At 35.1% G+C, this 25,040-nt stretch overlaps 1 protein-coding gene and 1 long non-coding RNA gene across 5 annotated transcripts in view; one reads left to right on the top strand and one right to left on the bottom strand.

Moving 5' to 3' along the window:
• The first annotated feature begins 4,122 nt into the window (after positions 1 to 4,122).
• The window catches only part of LOC143199983 (aldehyde dehydrogenase, dimeric NADP-preferring), a 22,288-nt gene continuing 1,370 nt past the window's right edge, over positions 4,123 to 25,040 (top strand). The window contains exons 1-6 of one of the 4 annotated variants that reach the window (XM_076410204.1): positions 4,123 to 4,203; positions 6,102 to 6,314; positions 10,821 to 11,041; positions 18,240 to 18,399; positions 23,036 to 23,163; positions 23,988 to 24,198. In XM_076410204.1, the coding sequence (XP_076266319.1) occupies positions 6,106 to 6,314; positions 10,821 to 11,041; positions 18,240 to 18,399; positions 23,036 to 23,163; positions 23,988 to 24,198 (929 nt within the window). In that variant the 5' untranslated portion in view covers positions 4,123 to 4,203; positions 6,102 to 6,105. The other 3 variants (XM_076410203.1, XM_076410206.1, XM_076410205.1) reach the window with 3 other exon arrangements.
• Positions 23,533 to 24,351, bottom strand: LOC143200028 (uncharacterized). The gene is made up of 4 exons (XR_013006605.1): positions 24,213 to 24,351; positions 23,843 to 23,939; positions 23,712 to 23,751; positions 23,533 to 23,662 (listed from the first exon to the last, which is right to left on the bottom strand). It is a non-coding gene; the product is annotated as an uncharacterized LOC143200028 (long non-coding RNA).

Below are 25,040 nucleotides of genomic sequence, written 5' to 3' on the forward strand. Positions count from 1 at the left end.
GAACAGACACAATGTGTATATATAAAATAATATATAAAATACAACTAATTAGATAGACAGTAGAAGAAGATAATCGATCTCTCGCAGAAATTCAAAGAGTCTGTTTGTATTTTCTCCTGTTAAGGAATTATTAAAGTTGTATGGCTCATACACAGTCCTAAGCCGGGCGAGAAGTAGACAGTGGCCCACTATGTGCTAGACTGAGGTAAGTACAAGGTGGCAAAACTCACAGTGAGCAAACGGGCTCGAAGTCATCAAGTGACCGTGCGAGAAACGACAGTGACCCAATCTCAGTTGATTCAGAGTTACGGCCTGGTGACGAAGGGAAGGAACGTGAAGAGAGGAGAAAAATTCCGTTTTAATTTTTCGGGAGAGTTTGTTGCGGCTGGGCTCCTGGGCCCAACAATGTTGTATCTTATTCTTGGTGAAACACGAAATGAATCGGATAAGAGCAGTGCGAACACAAACATCTGTGATGGGGTGGGGGGAGGAGGTTGCCGATTTAGTCGCACTATCTGCCCGCTCATTTTCTGGTATGCCAACGTGAGAAGCGATTCACAGTAAAGTTATCTTGTATCCATTCGGATAAAGGATACGGATCATTGATGGGTTCCACATTAGAGGCGGTTGAAGGGTTGGATGTGGATCCGGTAAAACCAGAGAGGTGTAGGGAGGTACTATGGTTGTCGTTTCTTGAGACTGCGGCAAAATGTTCAGCTAATGGATTGAATACCCGGTGCCTTCAGAACACAGGCCAGCGATAGAGTTGGAGGAGCGACCTTTGAGATTTACAAACTTGTTTCAAAATTCTATAGAAGAGGAACGTTAGTTGAGGCTTTTGGCGAAGGTTGGAGTTGGCAATGGTCCTATCCACCGCAAGTTTGTTTCTACAATTGCAGCTGAAGTAAGGATCATTTGGGACTATGTTAGAGAAAAGAAGCTAGGGAAAAGAAGTAAGAGACATTTTTATGGAAGGGGAAGGGATACCTGAAGGCGGGAGATAGCCGACAGGCCCACCGGTTGGCGAGCGCTTTTGTTCTTGAGGGTGAGACATGATAACGTTTTGGTGCTGATTATGTGGATTTAGTCTCTACGCTGGAGGGGATTTTATAGAGTATTGAATAGCTATGGTTGCAGTGGAAGATTTTCTTCTAAGCAGTAGCGGAATAATTTAATGTAGATTTTGGTTGCAATAAACTAAATTTTCTTCTGGCTTCTGGGTAAGATACGCGTTCAGTTGTTCTTATTCTCTGAATGAATATTTCTGGTTCGTATTTCTCACAACCTTTGTATCTTGGCGAGTGGGAGAGAGACAATTGGAGTATTTTGGTGGGTTGGTACAAGTTGTCAGGCATTGTGTGAGCACATGATGACAATGGTGGCGGGACATAGAGACGAACAATGAGCGACAGGTAAGTAAACTTAATTCTTACTGGAAGATATTTTCTTTTAAAACTCAGGGCCACGCTATTCGTAGAGGTGGTTACTCCATCTCTGATCTGAGTGATCATTCTCAAACTATCCACTCAATAGGTTTATATTATTTCCTCATCCAGCGATTCAGGGCAGAGTGGGGCTTAATAGCCGCAGGGTGGTCGCATAAGGAGGATAGTAATTTAAGCTTTTTTAGACTATTCGTCTCTCTTTGTAGAAACGAATATGGAGTCATTTCTGGTTTTGTTCATTGTTGCAGGTTTGCCAATTTGTGCCAGGGCTTGGTTGAATAAATTTACTGCGGTCATCTTTTCGAATGAGATGCTCTTACTTGATATTATAAAATAGTGATCATTGTCGAACGGAGAGCTATCAGAATCAATATCGTATCGGGCTTTATTTGACTCTGGAAGGGGAGGAATTAATTTATGTTATTTATGTTGTTCCCACGAGAGCCATGGGGCGAAATATATGTCCACCACCACACAGCACGAGTTGTGGCGCCAACCTTATTACTATTCAGAAGGACGGGGAATACTCTGTAGTTGGTTTGATAGAGAATGATCTATTCAGCCACGCATCCTTTCGGCTCAACCCAGCCTTAGGATTCAGGTTTTGTTGAGGTTGTCTCCTCTTGACCCCGGCTGTTAAGCCAAGGTACCCCGCGGTTTCCCGCGAGACATGATCACAGACGACAATCGCGTGGTATCAGTGGCTGAACCCTAGACATCGTTAACCTCTTATTCAGTCCCCAAGCCACTACACTACAGCAGGGAAAAGGGGGCCTCGATGACGGCACTCATTGTATTGGCCATACCAGCCCCGTGGGGAAAACTACCATTTTAATGTTTCCTAGTATATTTTCATCGATTTTGTAACGTGTTGTCAACATATCGAGCATTGTCATGCTGAAGAATAACATTTTTGTGCTTTTGCTCGTATTCCGGCCGTTTTTCGCGCATATACTCGGCGCAAACGTATCAATTGTTGATAGTGATTCCCATTGCTAGTTTCATTAGGGTTCAGCAGCTCATAATGTACCACACCAAGCTAATCCCATCAAATACGGAGCATTTGTTTGGACTGGGCCTCGACGGATATTCGGCTTTGATGTTGATGCATGACCTGGAAATCCTTATGATTTGTTTCGTTTTTTCACTTTTCATCACCGGCAACAACAGAATGCAAGAAATTTTTCCGATTTTTACTCATGATCAAAGTTAGAAACAAAATATCTAAGCATTTCGATCATTCTCATGTCCTTCAAGCTCTTGGAGAAGGTTTCTTGTGTTATTTTCTACAATTCTGCATGTTCTTCTTGTATTTTACACGGATGATAATAGAGTATTGCTTTCAAATCCTCGTTTTAGAATTTGTTTTCGTTATCCAGAGCTCTCTTTGTCTTTAGTGTCCAAATCACCAATTTTAAAAAGAGTAAAACTTAACGCAAAAGCGATTTACTCGGTACAAGCATTTTCAACGAACTGAAAACATTTTAGCGAATGTTCAAACTTTGTCGAATTTACATATACTGGAAAGTTTTTTTTAATTAATTTCTTAAAATGTCAACAATCTGCCCGCGGGTGATAAGGATTATTATATGATTTCCGTTATATAATATAACCATCCTGACATTTAGAGAAGATCACTTGGGTAAGTGATCTGCTGTACAACTTATACTTTAAATATTATTCTAGATACTATTCCAACTTATTTTAAAGTTTATTCTAACTTATTGTAAAGACTATTATAACTTATTCTAGAGAATATTAAATCTCACTCTATGTGTCTATTAATCAGTTCGTATGGTAGTTTGCGTTATCGCGCACATTTAACTGTTTGGCGAGTGTATTGGGATGCACTAATGGTCTTTCGCATGTTAGTGTGTCATTGTCGCACGTATGTGTGTGTGTAGAAGAAAGTATTAACTTCGAATCACACTCGTTATGGGTCTAAGGGGATATCGCGCTGAATTAGTTTGTCGGACACGTAATATGAGGCATCGACGATGACTCGCAACACTTTATTCTGGAGGATATCTATGTTAGACTTGCTAGTAGTACCCCACAGTTCAATACCATAAGTCCAAATTGACCTAAATTGACTTATTTAGCAAAATCTTATTATCTAATGATAATTTAGATTTACGCCCTATCAGTCAATAGATTTGGTTTAGTTTAAACTCAAGTTGTTTGCGTTTTGTCACTATATGTTTTTTCCAACTCGAACGTCGATCAAAATGCAGTACTGGAAAGTGAGGCTCAAAATAGAGTTGGCTAAAAATGTACTCGATGCGATTTAATACACACTAACACCATCTGTTGTAAATTCTTTAAAATTAGTTTATAAGCCTAATTATATGTATAATATATATCACTATTATTTATGGTAGTTTTTCATTGTCGTTTGTATATATCCTTCCATATAGTATGTAAAAATCATGAATAAATAAAACAGTTTTTTGAAGTTCATAACCAATTATTTTGTCGTAGTCCGAAATATCTTTTAAAAATAATAAATGTAACTCTTTATTTTTCTTAACTAGGGTTAGATGACGTGGATATTTAAGGTAAAAATGTGTATGTTTAATACATGTGTGTTATGTATAATTTTCCAAGGAATAAAATTGAACCAATTCGAACCAATGAAAGACAAGTTTTATATTTAATCAGTATATGATTGGGTGACCTAGTTCTCTTATAATGAATATATTCTTGCCAATTTTTAGTTTCAAACAAACTTTTGTTGTGTTTATGAAGAAACAAAAAGGTAGATATTTTTTAAAAAGTATGTTATTTTACCATTACAGTTCGGGCTTGCAGTTTGCATGTTCTGATCATTTTTGCACTTTAAAATGGTATTTATTGAGATAAATTGGTAAGTATATGTGTTGCCATGCTACATCGATCTAAATCATTCGTAATTAGAAGGCGCTATTTTTGATGAGTGCGGCAGAATTTTCCATTCGACCTGCAACAGAGTATCCTTGACGTTTCATTGTCTGAGTTGTTGCTCTTCTATTGACGGCTATTATGTAACAATATATCATTTAATTTGTTCAGTTCATATCGGTAGGTCTCTGCTTAATAGTTTCATTCAGCAGCTCCATAATACGCTATTAGAATATAAGAATTTTATGAACTAACCCATGATTTTTTGCGCTTAAGATTGTCGTAGTGGATATACTCTTCATCGCCAGCCACAATATGCCATCGACAATTCTTCTTTTTTGCCTGCCAAGTCGTAGTAGTGGTGTTGTAGTAGTAGTGTAGTAGTCGTAGTGGATATACTCTTCATCGCCAGTCACAATATGCCACTGACAATTCTTCTTTTTTGCCAGCCAAGGCGTAGTAGTGGTGTTGTAGTAGTAGTAGTGTAGTAGTCGTAGTGGATATACTCTTCATCGCCAGTCACAATATGCCACCGACAATTCTCCTTTTTTGTCTGCCAAGTCGTAGTAGTGATGTAGTAGTAGTGGTAATAGATATACTCTTTATCGCCAGTCACAATATGCCACCGACAATTCTTCTTTTTTGCCTGCCAAGTAGTAGTAGTGGTGTAGTAGAAGTAGTAGTGTAGTAGTAGTAGTGGTGTAGTAGAAGTAGTAGTGTAGTAGTCGTAGTTGATATACTCTTCATCGCCAGTCACAATATGCCACCGACAATTCCTCGTTTTTTCCCGCCAAGTCGTAGTAGTGGTGTAGTAGTTATAGTAGATATACTCTTCATCGCCTGTGACAATATGCCACCGACAATTCATCTTTTTTGCCTGCCAAGTCGTAGTAGTAGTGTACTAGTAATATGTAATATGCCACCGTGTGCCAAGTCGTAGTAGTGGTGTAATAGTCGTAGTGGATATACTCTTCATCGCAGTCACAATATGTCACAATATGCCACCGAAAATTCTTCTTTTTTGCCTGCCAAGTCGTAGTAGTGGTGTAATAGTGGTAGTGGATATACTGTTCATCGCTAGTCGTAATATGCCACCGAAAATTCTTCTGTTGTGCCTGCTAAGTCGTAGTAGTGGTGTAGTAGTAGTAGTAGTAGTGTAGTAGTCGTAGTAGATATACTCTTCATCGCCAGTAACAATATGCTACCGAATTTTTTTCTTTTTTGCCTGCCAAGCAATGGAACGTCGATGTTGAAATTGTTCGAAAAGGAATTTTCATTCAAATTATGTGGTAACAACTTTTATTCCTTTCTAATCTTTCCAATCTCATGTAAACAATGACAACAATTTCTGGAAACAGTAGACTCATCAACTCATAAGCCATTTGAGATTTTTGATGGGTTTGATATTTAAGAGTTTCAGTTGGGTTTTTGCATGTCTTGCAATTCATTGTTTTTGAATTACCGATGCTTCTTACCTGATTCTTCTATGTTCAATGGGTTTAGCATTTTCTAATTTATGGAACTAAAACACAAGCGAGTGTGGCTTAAAGAAGTACGTATTAAAATCGTATTAAAAGGTTTTTGAGCATCGTTTCATCACTGTGGATGAGATGTGTATCTATTGTGTTGAAGTTGAGGGAAATAACAGTGGGAAATAAAACTGTTCTAATAAGCTATATATCTGCTTTTTCAGTTTGAATTTGTTGAATGTAGTATTTATTAATCGTAAAGAAACCACAGTATTTTGTTCTTATCTAATTCTTATATTTTCTTTAGAACAATGAGTAAGGTCAGTGGTATGTCCATAATAAGTGTTGAATCTGTGCTGGAACCACAAGATGCTTTAGATATTGTTTCGAAAACCAGACAAGAATTCAATACCGGCGTAACAAGAAGTTATGAATTTAGAGCCAAGCAGTTAAAAAATCTGGAACGATTCTTGAGAGAAAACGAGCAAGAAATAGCTGATGCTCTATATTTAGATTTTAGGTAAGAGCCAATATTATTTCTATTATTAAGTTATAATTATTGGAAACCGCTCTGTTCTTTTGTCAGTTACAATCAATTAAAACAAGGTTCAACAGGTCTTCATATAATAGGTCTTGTGATAAACTTTTTTTTCAAAAATGTCTTGCTAGAACAGGTGTCCCCTTTCTTTCGCGATGATTCGCATCTTTCACTGGAAGTTTAAAAGTACTTTACTTGCCTAAAGTGAGATTATGCGCTACTTTGTCGGCGTGATGAATTATAGGCTCTTAATTTATTGAAGATGAAGTGGACGTGTAGTTACAGTGAATTCAAGGCATTATGTATAGATGACGGCCTCTTTTATTACGCTGTACTTACGTTTTAGTCTACGCACAGCTGATTTGCGAGCACATTGAGGTGCACTAAAAATCTTTCAAAGTATTTAACACAAACATTAAGTATGGATTTTTATACCTATGCCTTGTTATCTAATAATAACTTGGATTTGCGTCCGACAAGACAATATATTCGATATCGTTCAACTCCAAGTTGTTTTCATTTAGCAAGTTTGAGGTACTTTCAGGTTAGGCGTCAGTCCAGCTGTATATCAAGATATTTAGCATCCTCAGCTTGGGGAAGTTGACAATTATTGATATTCGCTGATGGGCATGGTTTTCTATGCAAAGTTAAGTTAAGTGGAATGTTACGTGGGTAGATTTTGTTTCATTTGCTTTAATATGTTATGTCTTCAGCCACAGATGTATTTTATCAAGGTGTATTTGGAAGTTCTTTAATGCTGTTATTGGATTTTCGTGAGGTACTAAGATGGCTGTATCATCTGCATATGTTGCCACAGTAGTGATTTTTGTGGTCAGTAGATTGGCTGCATATAGGAGATACAGTATCGGTCCAGTATGCTGCCTTTTGGAACTCCTGAATATATTTGATTCAGTGAATTCATCGTTCTGTTTTATAGTGAAATGTCTATCTATCAGTTTAGATTTTAGTAACTGAAAATGTAGATAAGAATTTAATTTCTTCTTTTCGTTCTTTAATTTAACCGCAAACACTTATGTCCATATTTATTTTGTTTACAAGCCTATGCACTTGTTCTATAGTTCAGTATTTATTACGAAACTAAAATTGATGTTCTGGAATAATAGTTCTTTTTTACATTTTATTGTTAAACGTCTTTATGAATGATTTCTCAAAAACTCTAGAGATTACCGATAGTAAACTTATAGGCCGGTAGGAGGTGACATCTGTTGGTATCCTAGTTTAAGAATCATTATTATGTTTGTTACATTCCATGTACTAGGAAAATAATTAATTCGTAGTATTGCGTTAAATGTAAATCTTAATAATTTTACACTCTTCTCTGGTAATTTTCGTAATATTCAACAATTTATCTCTCTTATTATTGTTTCTTCAACTTCTCTGACTGTATTTTTTTCATTTGGCAGGTCCATAACGAATTTAGGAAGCTGGTAAATTATTTTTTTCTTCTTTGGATAGCTCAGACGAGAAAGGCTTACATAAATTTGTAGAAATTAAGTGATTTGAGAAAATGTCAGCCTTCTCTTTGTTGTCTCGTTGCTTTCCATAACCAATAATCTGTAGCCTCAGTTGGTGTCAGATTTTCCAATTATTCTTGAATGTCTTGGTTTTAATCATTTTGGGTTAGTCCTTTCAGCTGTTTTATTGCTTTATAAGTGGTTTTTAAGGTGATGATAATAATTTTGATAATAATTTGTGAAAAAATCAGCCAGTTATGATTACCGGCGACCGGTCAGAAGATAAATCAAAAGATGATTCTGGCCGACATTTATTTGTATCAATATTTTGTAACAAAAAGGTTTATATTGTTGTTATGTTTAGGTGGGCAATAAATCTCTGACATTGTTATTGGTCCATATATTCTCTTTATGGTTATACTGCTTTTTGTCTTCGCTGCTCCATGTGCGTTGTCATTTGGGTATTTCGTATGATAAAGCTTATATTTGGGGATTAGCAGATAGTGTTTATATGTAAAGTATGTTTGTAGTTGTTGTAGACCATTAACATTCCAAATAGCGATTTTATATTTTAAGTACTCAGCCATTAGGTAATTTTACTGATGGCGATGGTGGGTAGTATATGCATCGTACTCATTTGTTCCATTAGTTTAGTCATCCTTTCTTGCAGTTTAGTGATGTCGCTGGTAGCTTCAATAGGTTGTGGTGTTGTTTGGATATTTTGAATATGACTTTTATGAACCATTTGAGCAGACGATATATCTGGTTGACTTGGTCTATTGGGTAGTCTGATTGGTATTGATATATCTATTTTCCTGTAACGCGAGGTAAAGTTTTTGCTGTAGTTGCTTGCGAGCTGAGCACCTTTTGTGATTCGCTGGGTGTGTCATTGCAGTTAACACATTTAACTTTATCGTTTCGAACATCTATTTCAATAATCTATAACGATTTATGGCACTATACTATTAATGCATCTATACGATTTACGGCAGTATGTTTTTGTGTGCCCGGGCGCTTAACAGCTTCTACATTGTGGATTTATACTTTTTGTATGTGGTGGTTCACGTTTAATAATATTATTTTCTAATTTATTAATGTATTAATCATAAACTTCCTAATTATTTCCTTTTCCTTTGGGGTCGACATAAAACATTGCCAAAGGTTTTTTTTGTTGAGCGTTGTCTAATGGTGGGTACAGACCTGAGTATTCGGGCGAATTTTGACAGAACTGAGTTTCAAAATTCGGTTCGCCGCATGACTTTCAGTGCTTGGCAACAAACAGAACGTTGTTCCAGGAGTCGCGGATTGGGCTAACAAATATGAGCGAGAGTGTTTGGTTTCGAAAAACCTGTTTATTTTATTGTAATTTAATTATTACTACAAAGATGTTTTTGAATTATAAGTATGTGCTTAATATCTATTAATGATTAATAATGATACATATAATTATGTAAAAACTTTTATAGCGAGAAAATACCAACATACCAGTTTGGGTTTATTAACAAGCATTCAACAATTCACCAGGTCCACAGAATAACAGCTATTATTGAAAAAGCCTACGAAAGTACAAAAGTATGCTCAGCTATATTATTAGATGTAACACAAGCTTTCAATAAGATTTAGCATGAAGGCCTTGTTCATAAACTACAGAAAATATTACCAAAACAACACAGCGAACTACTAAAATCGTACATTACAGCCAGAATGTTTAGAGTTAAACAAGAAGAAACTTACTCTACAATAAAAGAAGCTAAAGTAGGCGTACCACAAGGAAGTATACTGGGGCCAATGCTTTATCTACTGTACACTTGTGATATACCACAAATGGAGAATATTACAATGGTTACATTTGCTGATGATACTGCGGTTATAGCTATCGGAGACAATAGTGAGGAAGCCACACAACAATTACAACAGGCAAGTGACAATATAAATAATTCAACAAGCTTCGAAAATAAAAATTAACGAAAATAAATCTGTGTATGTGCGGTTCATTTACAATCAGACCGTATAATGACCAATAGAATTAAATAATACTATCATTCCATTTAGCATTAACGCTAAATATCTCGGAATGAATCATGATGCAAAACTTCGCTGGAAGGAACATATAAAGAAGAAAAGAAAAGAACTGGCATTGAAATATTGGAAAATGTATTGGCTAATTGGAAGAAAACAAAAAAATCGATACATAATAAATTCCTGTTATATAAGCAAATACTGAAACCTATATGGGCATACGGAGTTCAATTATGGGGATGTTCTGCAAAGAGTAACATAAACAAAATACAATTGTAAATACAAATACAATTGTGGGAATACTACCAATACTACAGGACTGACTATATCGAGACCTTCAAATACCCACAGTCAGTCAAGAAATCAAGAGAATTACAACGAGGCATGAGGAAAAACTCCATTATCATGAAAATATTGAAGTATTGCAACTTTTGGATACAACCAGATACAACCATTTGAGCTTGTGTAGTGTAGTGAGGTGCATATAACGAAAAATACATCCGTGGCACGTATAAAAATTATTTCAACAGAGACTGAGATAGGGCGGGTTCTCCTAGTTATATACCTAGATTTAATTTATCATAAACACAAATTGTAGGTTAGCCGGAAACTACTAATAACAATGTAATAATTAAATATTAATAAAAAGATGTAAAAACGTTATATAAAAAAGAAAAATTAAATATTTTTTTTTGCTTGGAAAAACGAGTCAAAAATTCAAACTTCAGCATTTTTATTGTAGTAAACAATGTTTGTTACATTAGATCTGCTTAATTATATAAGATAGTTTTCGAAACGATTCTGTGTATATTTTTTAATATTTTATATCAAATACACACTTTGTAGTTGTGCTGTCAGTAATAGGAATAGTGTCCTACTTTTCAACTAGTGTCACAGTAATTGTCCATTAATTTCGCTTTTCGAATATGGTTATTTTTAAACACTTCGTGTCTTATAAATTGTCAAGATAAATCAATTGAAATATATATTGTAGGAAACCACCACATGAAACATATACATTAGAAGTTGATGTTATACTTGGCAGTGTTAAAAACACGTTAAAACACCTAAAAGAATGGATGTGCCCTGAGAAGCCAAGTAAAGGGCTGATAAACATACTTGATCAAGTACGGATTTATTCGGACCCCTTGGGAGTTGTACTAGTAATAGGAGCATGGAACTATCCCATTTATTTAACTCTCGGCCCTCTTATTGGTAAGTTAATTGCTTGGTTCTTTATTACAGCCTGATTGTCATTCTCATAACTAAAATAGGATAATATTGCTAAATATAAGTTTGAGAAAAATACTTAACTTCCTACATCTACAAAATCGATTTAATTTTTCGATATAGTTTTCTTTGTAGATATGTGAGGCAACTAGCGGTGGTTGTAGATGTAAGATGATGTTCCATTTTTAATTTTCCGTTGTTTCCAAGTCGCCGCAGATTAAATTCACAAAACATTTTTTTTCGTAAATATTTTTAATATGCAAGATATGGTGTTTTCGTATGTATTCGATTAAGGTGTAGATATTACCTTAAGCATTTGAAAGACTATAAGCTTATAGAAGAACAGAAATACTTTTGATTGAGTTTATGTATATTTCAAATTAACAGTAAATTATAACTACACAACGAATAATAACTATAACTGCTGGTAATGATAAACAAGTTAAGGATAAACAACAAGAAGGAGACATGCGATGTCCTGCCATTAAGGTTAGTAGGCTCGCTACGGTAAAACCCTAGAGATTACACGTTCATCTTTGTTAGTAGATGGAGTTAGGAGAAGTGAGTGCACATCGGCAAAAGTATTGCTTATTAGTATATTTGAGATTTTAGTTTCTTTCTAATAGAGCCTGATTCCTCTTAAGAAAATGATGTAGTTTCTTAGATCGAGAATGCATTATAATCAATTAATTTTGATAATAATTTTCTATAGATTGTGTACACAGATTGGCGTTCGAAACAAGAAACAGAACTAGTAATGCAGTCGTGTAATATGTACAGGAAACGTGCGATAACAAACGGAAAGTAACCAAGACACAGAAATGAACCAATCAAATAAACGAATAAAAATAAGGTTTTTATATGTATTAGGTGGGACACTAATTTTACGAAGTCTGCTGAATATTACTTCTGTCTCTACTGAATATTAGTCTTGGTAACCGGTTAGATAGATTTTGTGGTACCTTTTAGTCAAGAAATAAACAAACTGAGTGAAAAACTTCATCAGAAAAGACCATTAATTAAGGAAGAAATTCGTACTGCTTTATGACAACACTTGGACTAATGTTATTCAGGTAATTAAAAAATCCAATCACTTGAAATCACTGGATAGTATAATGCATGACAGTAACATCATTGTAATTTAAAATTAACATTAAGGCAGCAAAATTCCGAAATCCTTAATATGTATTAATTTCAGTCAAATAATATCAATAATATAACATGAGGAATTCAATAAAGCACACGTCTGGAATTTTAAATTTCTCAGTTATTGCACACGCCAGTAAATATTTAATACGATTATAGCTTTGAGAATTACATTAAGAGCACAGTATTTTTAAAAATTGTCTAATGACTGGTTAAATTTATTTCAAACGAACACACATTTTTCTTTTTATTCAGAAAAACAGAAAGAATATTTTATTATTGAGTAAGTTTAACATTGATTAAATAATAAAAACTATTGTTATACACTTATTGTCCCGTTTATTTTATTAATCATTCGGATTAGGTTGGGTGATTAACTGCAATACTCTACTCTCTACAAAAATACCATCAAGGAATATTAGAAGAGATTTCTACATTTAGCGAGATTTTGAGTATCATTATGTATGAAGGTAATCTTCAGTTTATATAGTTAGTAACAATATTCATCCATTTCCTAATATTATATATGGATTTTAAGTGTCATATATCTCTAATAATATTTATTTAATGAAGCTATATAAACTATATAGCGTTTAAATGGAAAAAATCCATAAAATATTCTAGATATAAAAGAGCATCAATTATTCAGTCAACGTTGTTGTTGCATTTTGAAAATGGAGGTTCTAGAACGACATTTTCATCATATTATTTTATTATTTACTAGCGACCCGCCCCGGCTTCGCACGGGTGCAATGCTGATACTAAATTAAATACACTACAGAAAAAATATGAACGTTGTATATAAAAACATTGCGGCCCGCTCCGACTTTGCACGGGCATAAAATATATATGCCTATGTCACTCAATGAAAACATGATTAAAATCGATCCATTATTTTTGGTTCATTCATTACTGCCCTTGGCCTGCACGCATTAAATTTGGAGTAAAACAATTCCTCTTCCCCTATAATTACTATGAAGATTTCCTGCTATCTTTGGAATATCTAAATTCATACAATTTTTATTACATTACACATTTTTAAACGCAAATTTTAAATTTGTAATATCTCCGAAAATATTTGTTTAATTTACATGCTGTAAGGAACCATATTGATCTATATTAATTGCACACTGTATTTAAGGTACTTAATTCGATAAGGATTAATGCCGTATTGCTTAAAATAGCTTCGTAAATAAGCCATTTTCTCACGTAAAAAGTAAACAATAAAAATGGTTAATGTGGGTTATCCCTAAAAGATAAACATATACCATCGCGGACTTTTTTGTAGACCTTTTTATGGTGTACAATACTGTAGTACATTAATTTGATCTAACTCGTAGGGTTAGGCAGCGTTTTTGCTAATTGCTAAATAAGCCTAAAAAAATAGGTTAATTTACGACATCACGTTAGAAACCTCTAAAAAAAAAATTAGCAATGTTGCCTTAGTATATTATGCATGTATTATACATATAAACCTTCCTCTTGAATCACTCTATCTATTGAAAAAAACCGCATCAAAATCCGTTGCGTAGTTTTAAAGATTTAAGCGCACATAGGGATATAGGGACAGAAAAGGCGACTTTGTTTTATACTATGTAGTGATATCTTATATTAGATATGCTTAGTACAATTTTAATTTACAAATAAATTTATTACTTACTTATTGCACTTGCATTAATACACAAGCAAGACGAGCACGGGATTAATACCGTAATAATCAGTATATATGTCCCAAACTAAAATATACATTTAGAAAATAATTTATTTAAGTTAAAGTTAAAACTACACTTATACACTAAACAAGTTCCTGTAGTTTGGTTCGCTTCAATCTTCTGATTTCCTGCGTGTTGTTCAGTAGCTGTATTGCTTCCACGTTGCTGTGATTTAGCTACCTTATTTCGAGCTCATCGTGCAGCTTTTCGTTGGTTGGGTAGCGATAAGCATTGGTAATTAATGGTAGAACTTTGTTTTGGGTGTGGTATCTTAATGCAACTCCTATTTGCACCCCATAGGTCCAAATTCAAAATCAAGTTGAGAGTATCCTCCGACTGACCAGTACAGTTGCTTGACTTTGAGACTAATCTGCACTGCTTTTTTTCTAACGTGATGTTTTAAGTTTAACCTACCATCGAGATATATTCCGAAGTCTTTAGCTAATTCTGCTTGAAGAATCGGGCCATCCGTCAAGTGATATAATTATGTTTTTATAATTTCGCCGCTGTATTTTCCAGTCTCTAGTTCATTTGTAGATCTTGTTGACCGCTACTTGTATTTTTTTTGCAGCCTTAGACAGAGTGTTGTTGGCATATCAGCAGTGTACAGCAGATATACGAGCGGTCACTACACTGTGGAAGTCCAGTCAAAAGAAGTGTTAAAAATTCCCCTTCATACGAGTTTCTAAATTTTCTTTCCAAAATATATGATTCCAACAGTAGACAGCAGTATTCAGCGGTAACAATTTGCTCATTTTGTATATTAATCCCAATTGACATACCCGGTCAAAAGATTGTGAGACATCCAGGAATATTGCAAGCCAATATTTCTTTTCTTCGAATGTTTTTTTGAATAACTGCTATTAATCTGTGGATTTGGTCGATTGTGAAGTGGTGATTTCGGTATCCAAACTAGAACAGTTTCTCAAATAATTTTGTTATTGCAGATAGCAGTGAAATAGGCCTGTAATATCCAACTTGTTCTGCCGGTTTGTCAGGTTTTTTAAGTATATATATTCGAGCAACCTTAACACAAACAGGCATTGAATATGTATGTTGACATGATTATTACTTTTCGAGGCAGCTCTTTTAATAGTCCAGATGAAATATCATCTGATATCGGGCTGATAAACAGGATTTTTATCTATTGTAGATTCTTCATCAATCGGTTGGAATACGTTAACTAAATGTTCTGCGAATAATTCCTCTTTTTCATCGTTGCGTCGGACCCATTCATTTTTAATAGGCGGTACTCTAATAATTGGTATTTTAAATCTCCGAGTTACTTTCTACAATGAGTAATCTTTGTCTGCTGCCGGGCTAAATTCACTTACATATTTTTCGAAGCAACTGTCTGCTCGATAAAAATTTTTGAAGTTTGAACATCCATTATCCTTGATCCATTCGACTACCATTTTTACCAGTTTCTGCAAAACTCTTTTGGATGGTGTAGGGCTGTTTTTAGAAGAGGCTTGTGAAAACTGCTTGATTCAGTTCCTCGTTAAAAATTTTCAGAAGTTCTACAATAACGAAATTATACTTTTTTAGAAATATGGTAAATGGTCAAAATCTCCAATCGATCAAAATGTTACATATACTGGGTGTTGCGCGTATTTTCCTTCCCAAATATAAAGGAAAAATACTGGTAAACTTAAAATGACTTTATTCACAAAACTTAAACTACAATGGAACGAGCGGGTATAATGATAACTAATGTTAACATTAAATGGCACCAACTGTGCGCTCCTTTGACCGATTATTTTGAGTATTCTATATTACGAGACTGTATGATTGCTATTTTGTAAAGGCTGTGTATGAAGATTGTGAAGATTATGTTTAATTAGACGGATATATCCCATTTTATCCCCTATTACTCCTTCCTTGGGTATCTCATACCGAGAGAGTGGGCTGGCTTAACTGTTCTTCTCGCCACCTGATTAGCAGTTATTTCTGAAGAGAAAGACCTATTCTATATAATGATGATTATTTCGTTTCGGTGAAACTCTCTCAACTACACTATCAAAATATTTACTGAAATGCGCCTTTTTACAAGGTCAATACACTTATCGCAATATATTGGTTTATTTACACAGTCGGATGTCTTTCAAGGGGATGAAATGTTAACATGTTCCGTCTGGCTCTTATCGTCTGCACTCTCCTTATCTTAAGTGTTATGTGGTTCTAAATATGCCTAGTTTTCCACCTAATTTCTCATATTCTTAAGAATCGAAATCTTAGAAATTAATTTATTTAACTTACTTTTTTCTTCACAAAATAGATTCGTAGAGTGTATGAAAAATAGTTTTCAACAGAATGTTGCCCCATCTTTGTACCATAACATCTCCAATTGCTTTAGTGATGTTGGAGATGGAAATACACCTTACTTTCTGATATGAAACTCTCCATAATGGTTCAATTATATTGACGTCTGGCGATTGTGCTGGCTAAGAAAGATATTTAATGATATTCTGATTCTCAAGCCAAGACTGAACCTTTTTGGTTGTTTGTCGATATATTCATTCGAAGTAATTCGGCTAATGCATGAGAGGACCAGCTGATCACGATATTGAGGTATAAATTATAACGAAACCTCTCCATGCTTGTAGAAAGCAAGCAGTCTTGATCGTAGCCTTCTTTTGGAGGCTTTCATGCATACATAAACACTGATTAATGTAAACGATGATTTATCAGACCATATAACATTCTCTTAATCATTAAATGTCCAGGTCTCCACTTCTTATGGGTTTTGCAATCGCAGCCCTTGTATGATTGTTAGCTTTGTGGAACTGTTTTATACTTACTGTTTTTCGAAATCCTATTGCCCAAGTGAGTGTTGAGTTCTGCTGCCACTTTTGTTTCGCTGGTTTTACGTTGTCCATTTACCATTATTTTCTATCTGTCAGTTAATTTTGGGTTTCGTCCACTCTTCCCATTCGCCGATGATGTTTTACCATCTTTTGTTTATGCCGTCATTACCGTGGATACTCTTGCACATGAAACCTTAGACTTATTTCAAGGATTATAAACTTAGCAATATATGTTGCATTATCTACAAGGAAGTAGTGTTGCCAAAATGTAACAAAGCGTACTATAATAAATGACGTTCATATTATATCATCTGTATCATCATTTAATGTTTGAAATTTAATCTAAAGAAAAAATTTGAATTACTTTTTCCCCAATCCATTATGTGAGAGGACATTATTACACCTTTTGTCCATCTTTTCGGAAGTTTTTTGATGCCGGTATCGAAGAATTCCTTGGGCAACTCGGACAGCCATGTGCGCACGAACTCCTTTTCCTCGGTGTCGGTGTTGAACATTTGACCTTCCAGTACCTCTCACCCTAATTCTGATATTGTATCGAGCGTGAGACGTGCGGTATGAGGATGAGCGTTATCCTGGAGAATAATCACACTTCGTGCTGAAATGCTCCTCCGTTTCGCGATAAGAGGGTTTCACGTGTGTTTTCTGAAGGTTAGAGTAGTATGCAGCATTAATGGTACGTTGGGCGTGCAGGAAATCGACGTACAGCACGCCCCGCCGGTCCCAGAACACCGTACACAGTACCTTACCCGCGGACCTGGTTGTCCTCGCTTTGACTGGCGCTCCTTCCTTTTTCTTCCTCCACTATTTAGACGGGTGTCTTGATTTCGGGAATGTAATAGTGTACCCATGTCTCGTCTATAGTGAAGATTCGTGTTAAAAACCCGAAGCAAGCGGCGACAAACTTTCAACCGCGTAAATATTTGCTCGAAGTTCAATAGTTTAGGAAACCATTGCGCAGTTATTTTGCGGTATTGAAGGTGTTCGTGGATGATAAACACTACCAATACTGACGCCGAGTTCAGCCGAAATGTCTCGAACATTCATCCTACGGTCCTCCAAAATGAGTTGTTTTATGCGGCGAGTGTTGTCTGGTGTGATGCTGGTTCGCGGTCGACGATCATGCGGCTCATTCTCGATGGTTTCGCGGCCATCCTTGAAGGCTTTGGTTCACGTAAACACGGCATCCCTACTCAGGCACACACTACCGAACTGATTTCACAAACGCAGAAAAATTTGCGTCTTTTTAACGCCTTCCCACACTAAAAGACGAATGACAATACTTTGCGCTCCGGCGGTCGGCACTTGACGTTCATTCATGGTCGTAGCACGCGCGCGAATCATGCACTCCCGACGAAAACTATGCCACACGGTTCGTAAGGGACCCAGCTATCACATACTCAAGCCACGAGCTTCAAAATATACATGCGCGCCATCTACAGCGTTTGTCCCCATCATATTTGAACCACCCTCGTACATTAAAATATTTTATTAAATTAGGTGCGATTGCTGGAGGAAATTGTTGCATAATAAAACCGTCTGAGATTGCCCGGCATACAGCCCAGTTGCTCTACAATAAATTACCACAATACCTTGATAAAAGTTGCTTTTTGGTTTTCTTGGGAGGTATTCCTGAGACGACCGATCTTCTAAATCAAAGGTATGTTGATTTTCCTTTCTTAAATCTGTTACATAATTATCTCTTACACTAAAACAAATGTATACAGTGAGCACTCTTTCAACCAATAAACATTATAGATAACTTACGTAAATAAGGGATGCCAGCCCAAAATGCTACGCCTAAATTTAAAGAGAAAACAAAAGAGCCAGTAGATATGTTTATTATGTCATTGATAAAGAATGAAGATGTGGGTAAAATATATAATGGACGCAGTAAAGGCATAAAATGTAACAAATTAATGGCCCAGTGCAAAACATGTCAATCGCTTGGACACACCAAAAACTATTGTAACAAACTCTCTAAATGCACTTCTACCTAAATCACTTATCATTAACGTGCAACAAGTCGTAAAATGTACCACCAAAATGCTGCCATTGTGGCAAAACCCACCCTGCGAACTATCGAGGATGTGAGATAATTAAGGAACTCCAAAATAGAAGAGATTTTAAAAATAAACCTAAAATAGTGGCCAAAGCTTCTCAAAGCCCCCAGAACGCCCAGGAAAAATGAGAATAAAATCGCCCAAGGTCGTAAACTATACAGTCAAGTTGTGGAAACAAGGGATCCAGCTAATATACAACAGCCTAAAATTACAGCGATATGCTAGGGTACTTGTTGAAACTGAGAGCAGCATTAAAATAATTAACTTCCAATATTAACCACGTTCCGTTTAATGGAGTGGAACGCTAAAGGGTTGATGCGACATCAACACAAATTATAAACAATTATGTGTACAGAAAAGTTAGGTATATAGTCTATCCAAAGTAATTTTGTACATACGTCATCTAAATTTGTGACGTCTAAATATCGCAATGTTGCCATATCAACTCTGAGTTTTAGTTCAGTTTGGCTTTGACATACAACAAAATTCTAACCTAGATAAAGCAAACAAAAGTATTGTTATCAAATATAATTTATTTTAACATTATGGCACACATTAATGTATTGTATGGGTATATTAAATGCATATATTATCGAAGGACTTAAAACTACAGTTAAGTACGCTGTTATAGTAGTTTGTAGGTTGGGGTTCTGTTTGATTATATTTACATTGAACTCTTTTCCATACCACCTATAAGTTAGAGTTCTACGCGCTTTTTTATGTTGTTGTATCCCCTAGAGACCTAATTGACATAAGAGAAATTGTATATCCAAATAACTATTTTATTGTCATTATAGAGCATATTTACTTTTTATTCTTAGTTCTTGTGTCCTTCGGTACAGTGTTTCCTTGTAAAGATATTTTCATATCAGTATATTTCTCCTTAGTTTGTTCTGTTAATACCTGTATACATCTTTCTTGATAAAACTAAATTTCTGATAAAACCGCATTCTCCTTAATGCATTTACCATAAGTGCAAAACTGTTACTATTCTTTCTCCATACATTTTAACCAAATGCTCATGTATACTCCGAACAATTACACACATATCTATGCACATAAATTTTTTACACTCTATGGTGACATTGCCTACAGTTATCATATTTTAATTATATACTCACTGTTAGTTGTTTCCACTTTCATCACTCTCTCTTGGTATTGTTAGCATTGAATCATAATCCCATATTCAGAAAGTTTCACTCTAGTGAATAAGCTGTTCATTTCCAATCTATCTAACATTTATTCATATTCATAATTTTATGAAATATTTTCAATAAAATAAATAGTAAATTAATATTTAACAGTAAAAATGCTTACCTCTCTAACGAATTTTACTGGCAAAAGGAGGCCTCCATTATCTCGTTCCTTTTCAAAGTAACTGATTATAGACTCAATCTGTTCTGTCTGGCTTCGGAATTTTCAATCAGAGTAATAATAAGTAGCGATTTGAAATTTATCAAGACATGCAAAGCGTTAAGACAACATTTGTCGATTTATAATCTCTTATTGCCATTCTTTTGAAGAATTTTGAATACGTTTGGCAAGTGGGCGACTTTGGCAGGCTAGCGCGTTTAATAGTTCGTATTTATCAGACAGCATTGTGTCTATTTTTAATTAGAATAAAATGAGAAGGGAAATTTTGTTTGATTCTGAAACGAATTTACAAATTTCGACAGGCAATACATTAAACATCTTGATGACGTATGTACAAAAGACCATATTATAAGACTATATTAAGTTCACCTTGCCAACACAGCTCGGGTAGGTAGTACTGTTATTGTTAAAAATAACATCAAGCACTTTGAAGAAGACCAGTATGCATCACTATCCAAGCTACAACACTAACGATTGAGACAACCAAACAAAACTTCAAAGTAAATGCACAAGATTAGGGATAGAGACTTATTACGAGGGGCGAGCGTTATACAAAGCAATTATGGATATGAGTTCATATCTACTAGTTAGCTGACATACTGGCCTTCTGACTCTAACAGATCTCCAGATTTGATTAGCTGTACTATTTTGAAAGTGGCTTCGATTTAAATTCGAATCATTCTTCAATATATCTAACCATCAGTGATAAAATAATCACAGAAGCCCGAAATCTAATTCTACTACAGCAGGATATTAATCGAAATGCACCTCTTAAAGGAACGAACCAACTGCAAGAGGAAGTAGTTAATTTTACCATTGCTATTCAAGAAGCTGCCTGAAGAAGCACCCCTATTATTGAATGGAAACTAATAGGCTTAAATGTTCTAATAGAAATTAGAGGCCTGATAGCTGAAAACGTAAACTTAGACTTTGAAAATGGCGTGAATCCAGAAATCTATTTGACAAAACCATGCTTTATAGATACACACTGCAATTAACAAAGGAAATTAAAGAAATCAAACAAGCATCAAACGCTGGATTCCTTTCGAAATTCTCTGTGAATTGTAATGTCGAGTATATACTCTGAAAAGCTGCTAAACATCTTAAACATCTCATAGCTCAAGCGCCTCCTATTAAAAAGCCTGATGGAAGGTGGGCCGAAATAATTTTGAAAAGCAAATATATTTTCATAACTTCTGGAAGAAATATTCCATCCAAACCAATGGGATAATGTTACCATGTATCAAGCCCTTGGTTAAATTAAAAAGCCTGTTTAATGCTTAAATTCGGTTAAGGTACCAGATGCATGAAAAACTGCTGAGGTCATAATGATACCAAAACCTGGTAAAAATCTAAGTGAAGTCGAATCATACCACTCTGTCTCTTTATTGCTATTTATGGCTAAACTATTTGAGTAATTGATTGTGAACATTTCAAGCCTATTCTCGAGCAAAGAAAGCTGATATCATCTCACCACTTTGGTTTCAGAAATGTCCACTCAAGAATTGGCCAAGTTCATCGAATTACAGATGTAACTGAAAAATCTCTAGAAAATAAAAATGTGTGCTTTGCTGTCTTTCTAGATGTTTAACAGGTTTTTGACAGAGTATGGTATGAAGGACTTCTATAGAAAATAAATCACTTATACCTAAAAATTTCTACCTGCTTTGATTAATCGATACTTCCATGTTAAACATGAAGGAACATACTCTGATCTCAAACCTACAAGGGCTGGCGTGCCTCAAGGAAGTTTGTTGAGGCCAGTGTTTTATCTCCTTTATATGACTGATCTCCCCACCACATTATATAGCACAACTACTACTTTTACTGATAATACGGCAATATTAACAGTAGCAGAGACTGTAGAGAGCTCAACTTGGAAACTCCATTCTTCTCTTGATAGTTGCTATCTAGACTAAAAAATGGCGAATCAAATGAAATGAAGCAAACCTACATATATTGAATTCACAAATAAGGGGATAACGCCACATCGTGCCAACACAGCAAAATGCCTTGGCATGACTCTGGATGTCAAGCTCAGATGGAAGGAGCATATAAAAATAACGCGATGAACTCAACATGAAGTTTGGGAGTTATACCAACGTATATACTTGTTGCTTGGCCGAAACTCCGAGCTATCAGGTTACAACAAGCTCCAAGTGGGGAAAATGTTGCGCTACCATTGATGCTTAATTTCCGCTGAGTGACAATAATGGAACGATTATTTCGAATAAATATTGTTACTATTTCTGCTCGTTCTTGTGGCGTATATTTATTCATAATAAACTTAAGACTGCTGCACAACACAATGGTTAAAGCAAAACTGAGCTAAACATCACATAACCAAGATGGCGCGCAATCAAAACGATAGCGGGACTTTTGCCTCACTCTATATTATATCAACAGATACTGAGACCAGTGAGGAGCTATGGAATTCAGCTGTGGTGCTGCGCCAGTGACTCCAACGTCCAAGTTACTCAGGTTTTAAAATAAGGTGTTGAACTATATTGTGAATACGGTTTGGTATGTACGAGTTTGTGACCTCCATCGCGATCTAGAAATTGATATGGTTACGGACATTATCAGAAGATTTGTCGGTTGCCATCAACGAAGACTCCAGAACCAGCTCAACACAAAAGCCTTCAGACTTCTAAATATGCATAATGTCATTGGACATCTCAAACGAAAAAAAACCTTTTGAATTTGCAAATGTTTGAACACTAAGTGATTCAGCAGAAAATGTCTTAGTTGTGGTTGTTTGTAAGTAAGTTAAGTCAGATTAAAGTTAATTTTTAGTTGTATACTAGTTTTAATAAATACATTTAAAAATTTCCTACATAATTACTAAATATGTTTTAGATTTGACTACGTTTTCTTCACCGGTTCACCGCAGGTAGGCCGAATTGTTTATTGTGCTGCAGCAAATAATCTGACTCCCTGTACGCTAGAGTTGGGAGGAAAATGCCCGACATATATTGATGAAACAGGTAACAATTAAATAGCATATTTAGTCCAGCGGAAAAGCTCAAATTATAAAGTGTTATAAATAAAACAAAAATAATTGTAGAAAAGTATTTATTTATGTAGTTTATCAAAATTCTTTTTTTTGTCATATGCGGTCGTTTCTTTGCAATTAAAACGCTCCAATAACGCTAAATAATTTTCACTGTTGATGGTATTTCCCTTCTCAAGATAGTCGATGATTATTACATCACGGATATCCCAAAATACCGAGGCCATATTCTTTCCAGCCGATTGCTGTTCTTTCGGACGCTTTTGGCAAGGTTCAACAGTTGCTGTCCACTCAGATGACGATCGTTTTGATTCTGCAATGAAGTGACGGATCCATGTTTCATCCATTGTCATATATCGACCCAAAAATATCGATTTGTTGCGTTTAAATATGGCCAAACTCTACTCAGAATCATCAACACGTTCTTGTTTTTAGCAGTGAGCAAACGCGGCACCCACTTTGAATATAGCAATCTACAAAATTATTGTTATAAAATGATACTATTTTATTAATAATTCATACATTATACACTTATTTTCGCATTATCTGCTTCTAATTTTACCTATGAAATAATTATATTACCTCAACAAAATGTAAATACAAAATTAACCTAAAAATGATATCTAATCTATCTATATCATATCTGTACTCACCATTATGTTCATCCGATCAAGATTATTCCCATACTACGACGCCTAAACAGTTGACGCGCTATCCAAATTTATAAAATGACCTTTCCCAATGGACGCCCTGTATACACAATACATTCTTGTTTACTCAGCTTTAACTGTTTTCTAGCGGATATTAGAACAGCGACAAGACGAATCTTATGGGGGAAATTGGTTAATTGCGGACAAACCTGTGTTGCCCCAGATTACGTGCTATGTAATAAATTAGTAGAGGAGAAATTCATACACCATGCAAATATTTTATTGAAGGAATTTTATGGAGATGATATAAAAGAATCGAAAGATTTTGCAAGAATTATTGGGTCAAAATATTTTCATCGGTACGTATACTCACTTTCATTCAACTATTCATTAAAAACTGGTTGAAATAAATACCATATAATCATACGATTGTATCAATTGCGCAAGTTTACAAATTCAAACATTGTGTACAAATTACAACTTTTGGAGCCGAGCAGATGCGAACGATTCTTAAAGTTATCTGATGCCCCGAACTCAGATCCTCCATGCGTGTATCAATATTAGTTTTAGTTCTCGAGTTCGGACATGGTTGCAGCACTGCGCTCTTATAACGACTGCCAGCTGACTACGTTGAATTAAACATGATTTGGAACTAGTTTTTGTGCTGCGATTGAGCTTTGGAACGTTGATTCAGTGTTTGTGGATGTTATAGATTCGATAAACGTGTAAATATCATGAAAAATGCACCAAAAAATGTGTATTTGCAGTACGTTTTGTTGTAGTAAATACTAACAAGCCATGAATATCTAAATTGTTTTATAACGTCTGCAGAACAAAGATATAGATAAGTCGTCACTTGGTGAAAATGTACACTATATAATTATATAATAATATTATTAAAATTTTAGAAATGTATTTACAGTCCTTATATGCTTTTTGTTACAACACATGGACCGAAAAGTCCCGGGCCTAACATATATATGGCGCTAGTTTTCCTTCAAACTTTCAGAAGAAAGCTGTAAAAATTTCATGATATTCTACTTATAAATTTGTGATTTCTTGTGCTAAGAGTGATACTACTTGTTATTTTCAAAACAATGAGACAAAAACAATTTTGTATTTTAATTTTATACTGCTTCTTGATGGGAAAACATACCGTTTAAGCAAAGCAATGGCTTGAAAAATGTTATAAGGATTCCGT

Source organism: Rhynchophorus ferrugineus, unplaced genomic scaffold (assembly GCF_030347505.1).
Source record: "Rhynchophorus ferrugineus isolate W39M unplaced genomic scaffold, kcgeb_rfMv2 rfM7, whole genome shotgun sequence".
Taxonomy (NCBI): Eukaryota; Metazoa; Arthropoda; class Insecta; order Coleoptera; family Curculionidae; genus Rhynchophorus; species Rhynchophorus ferrugineus.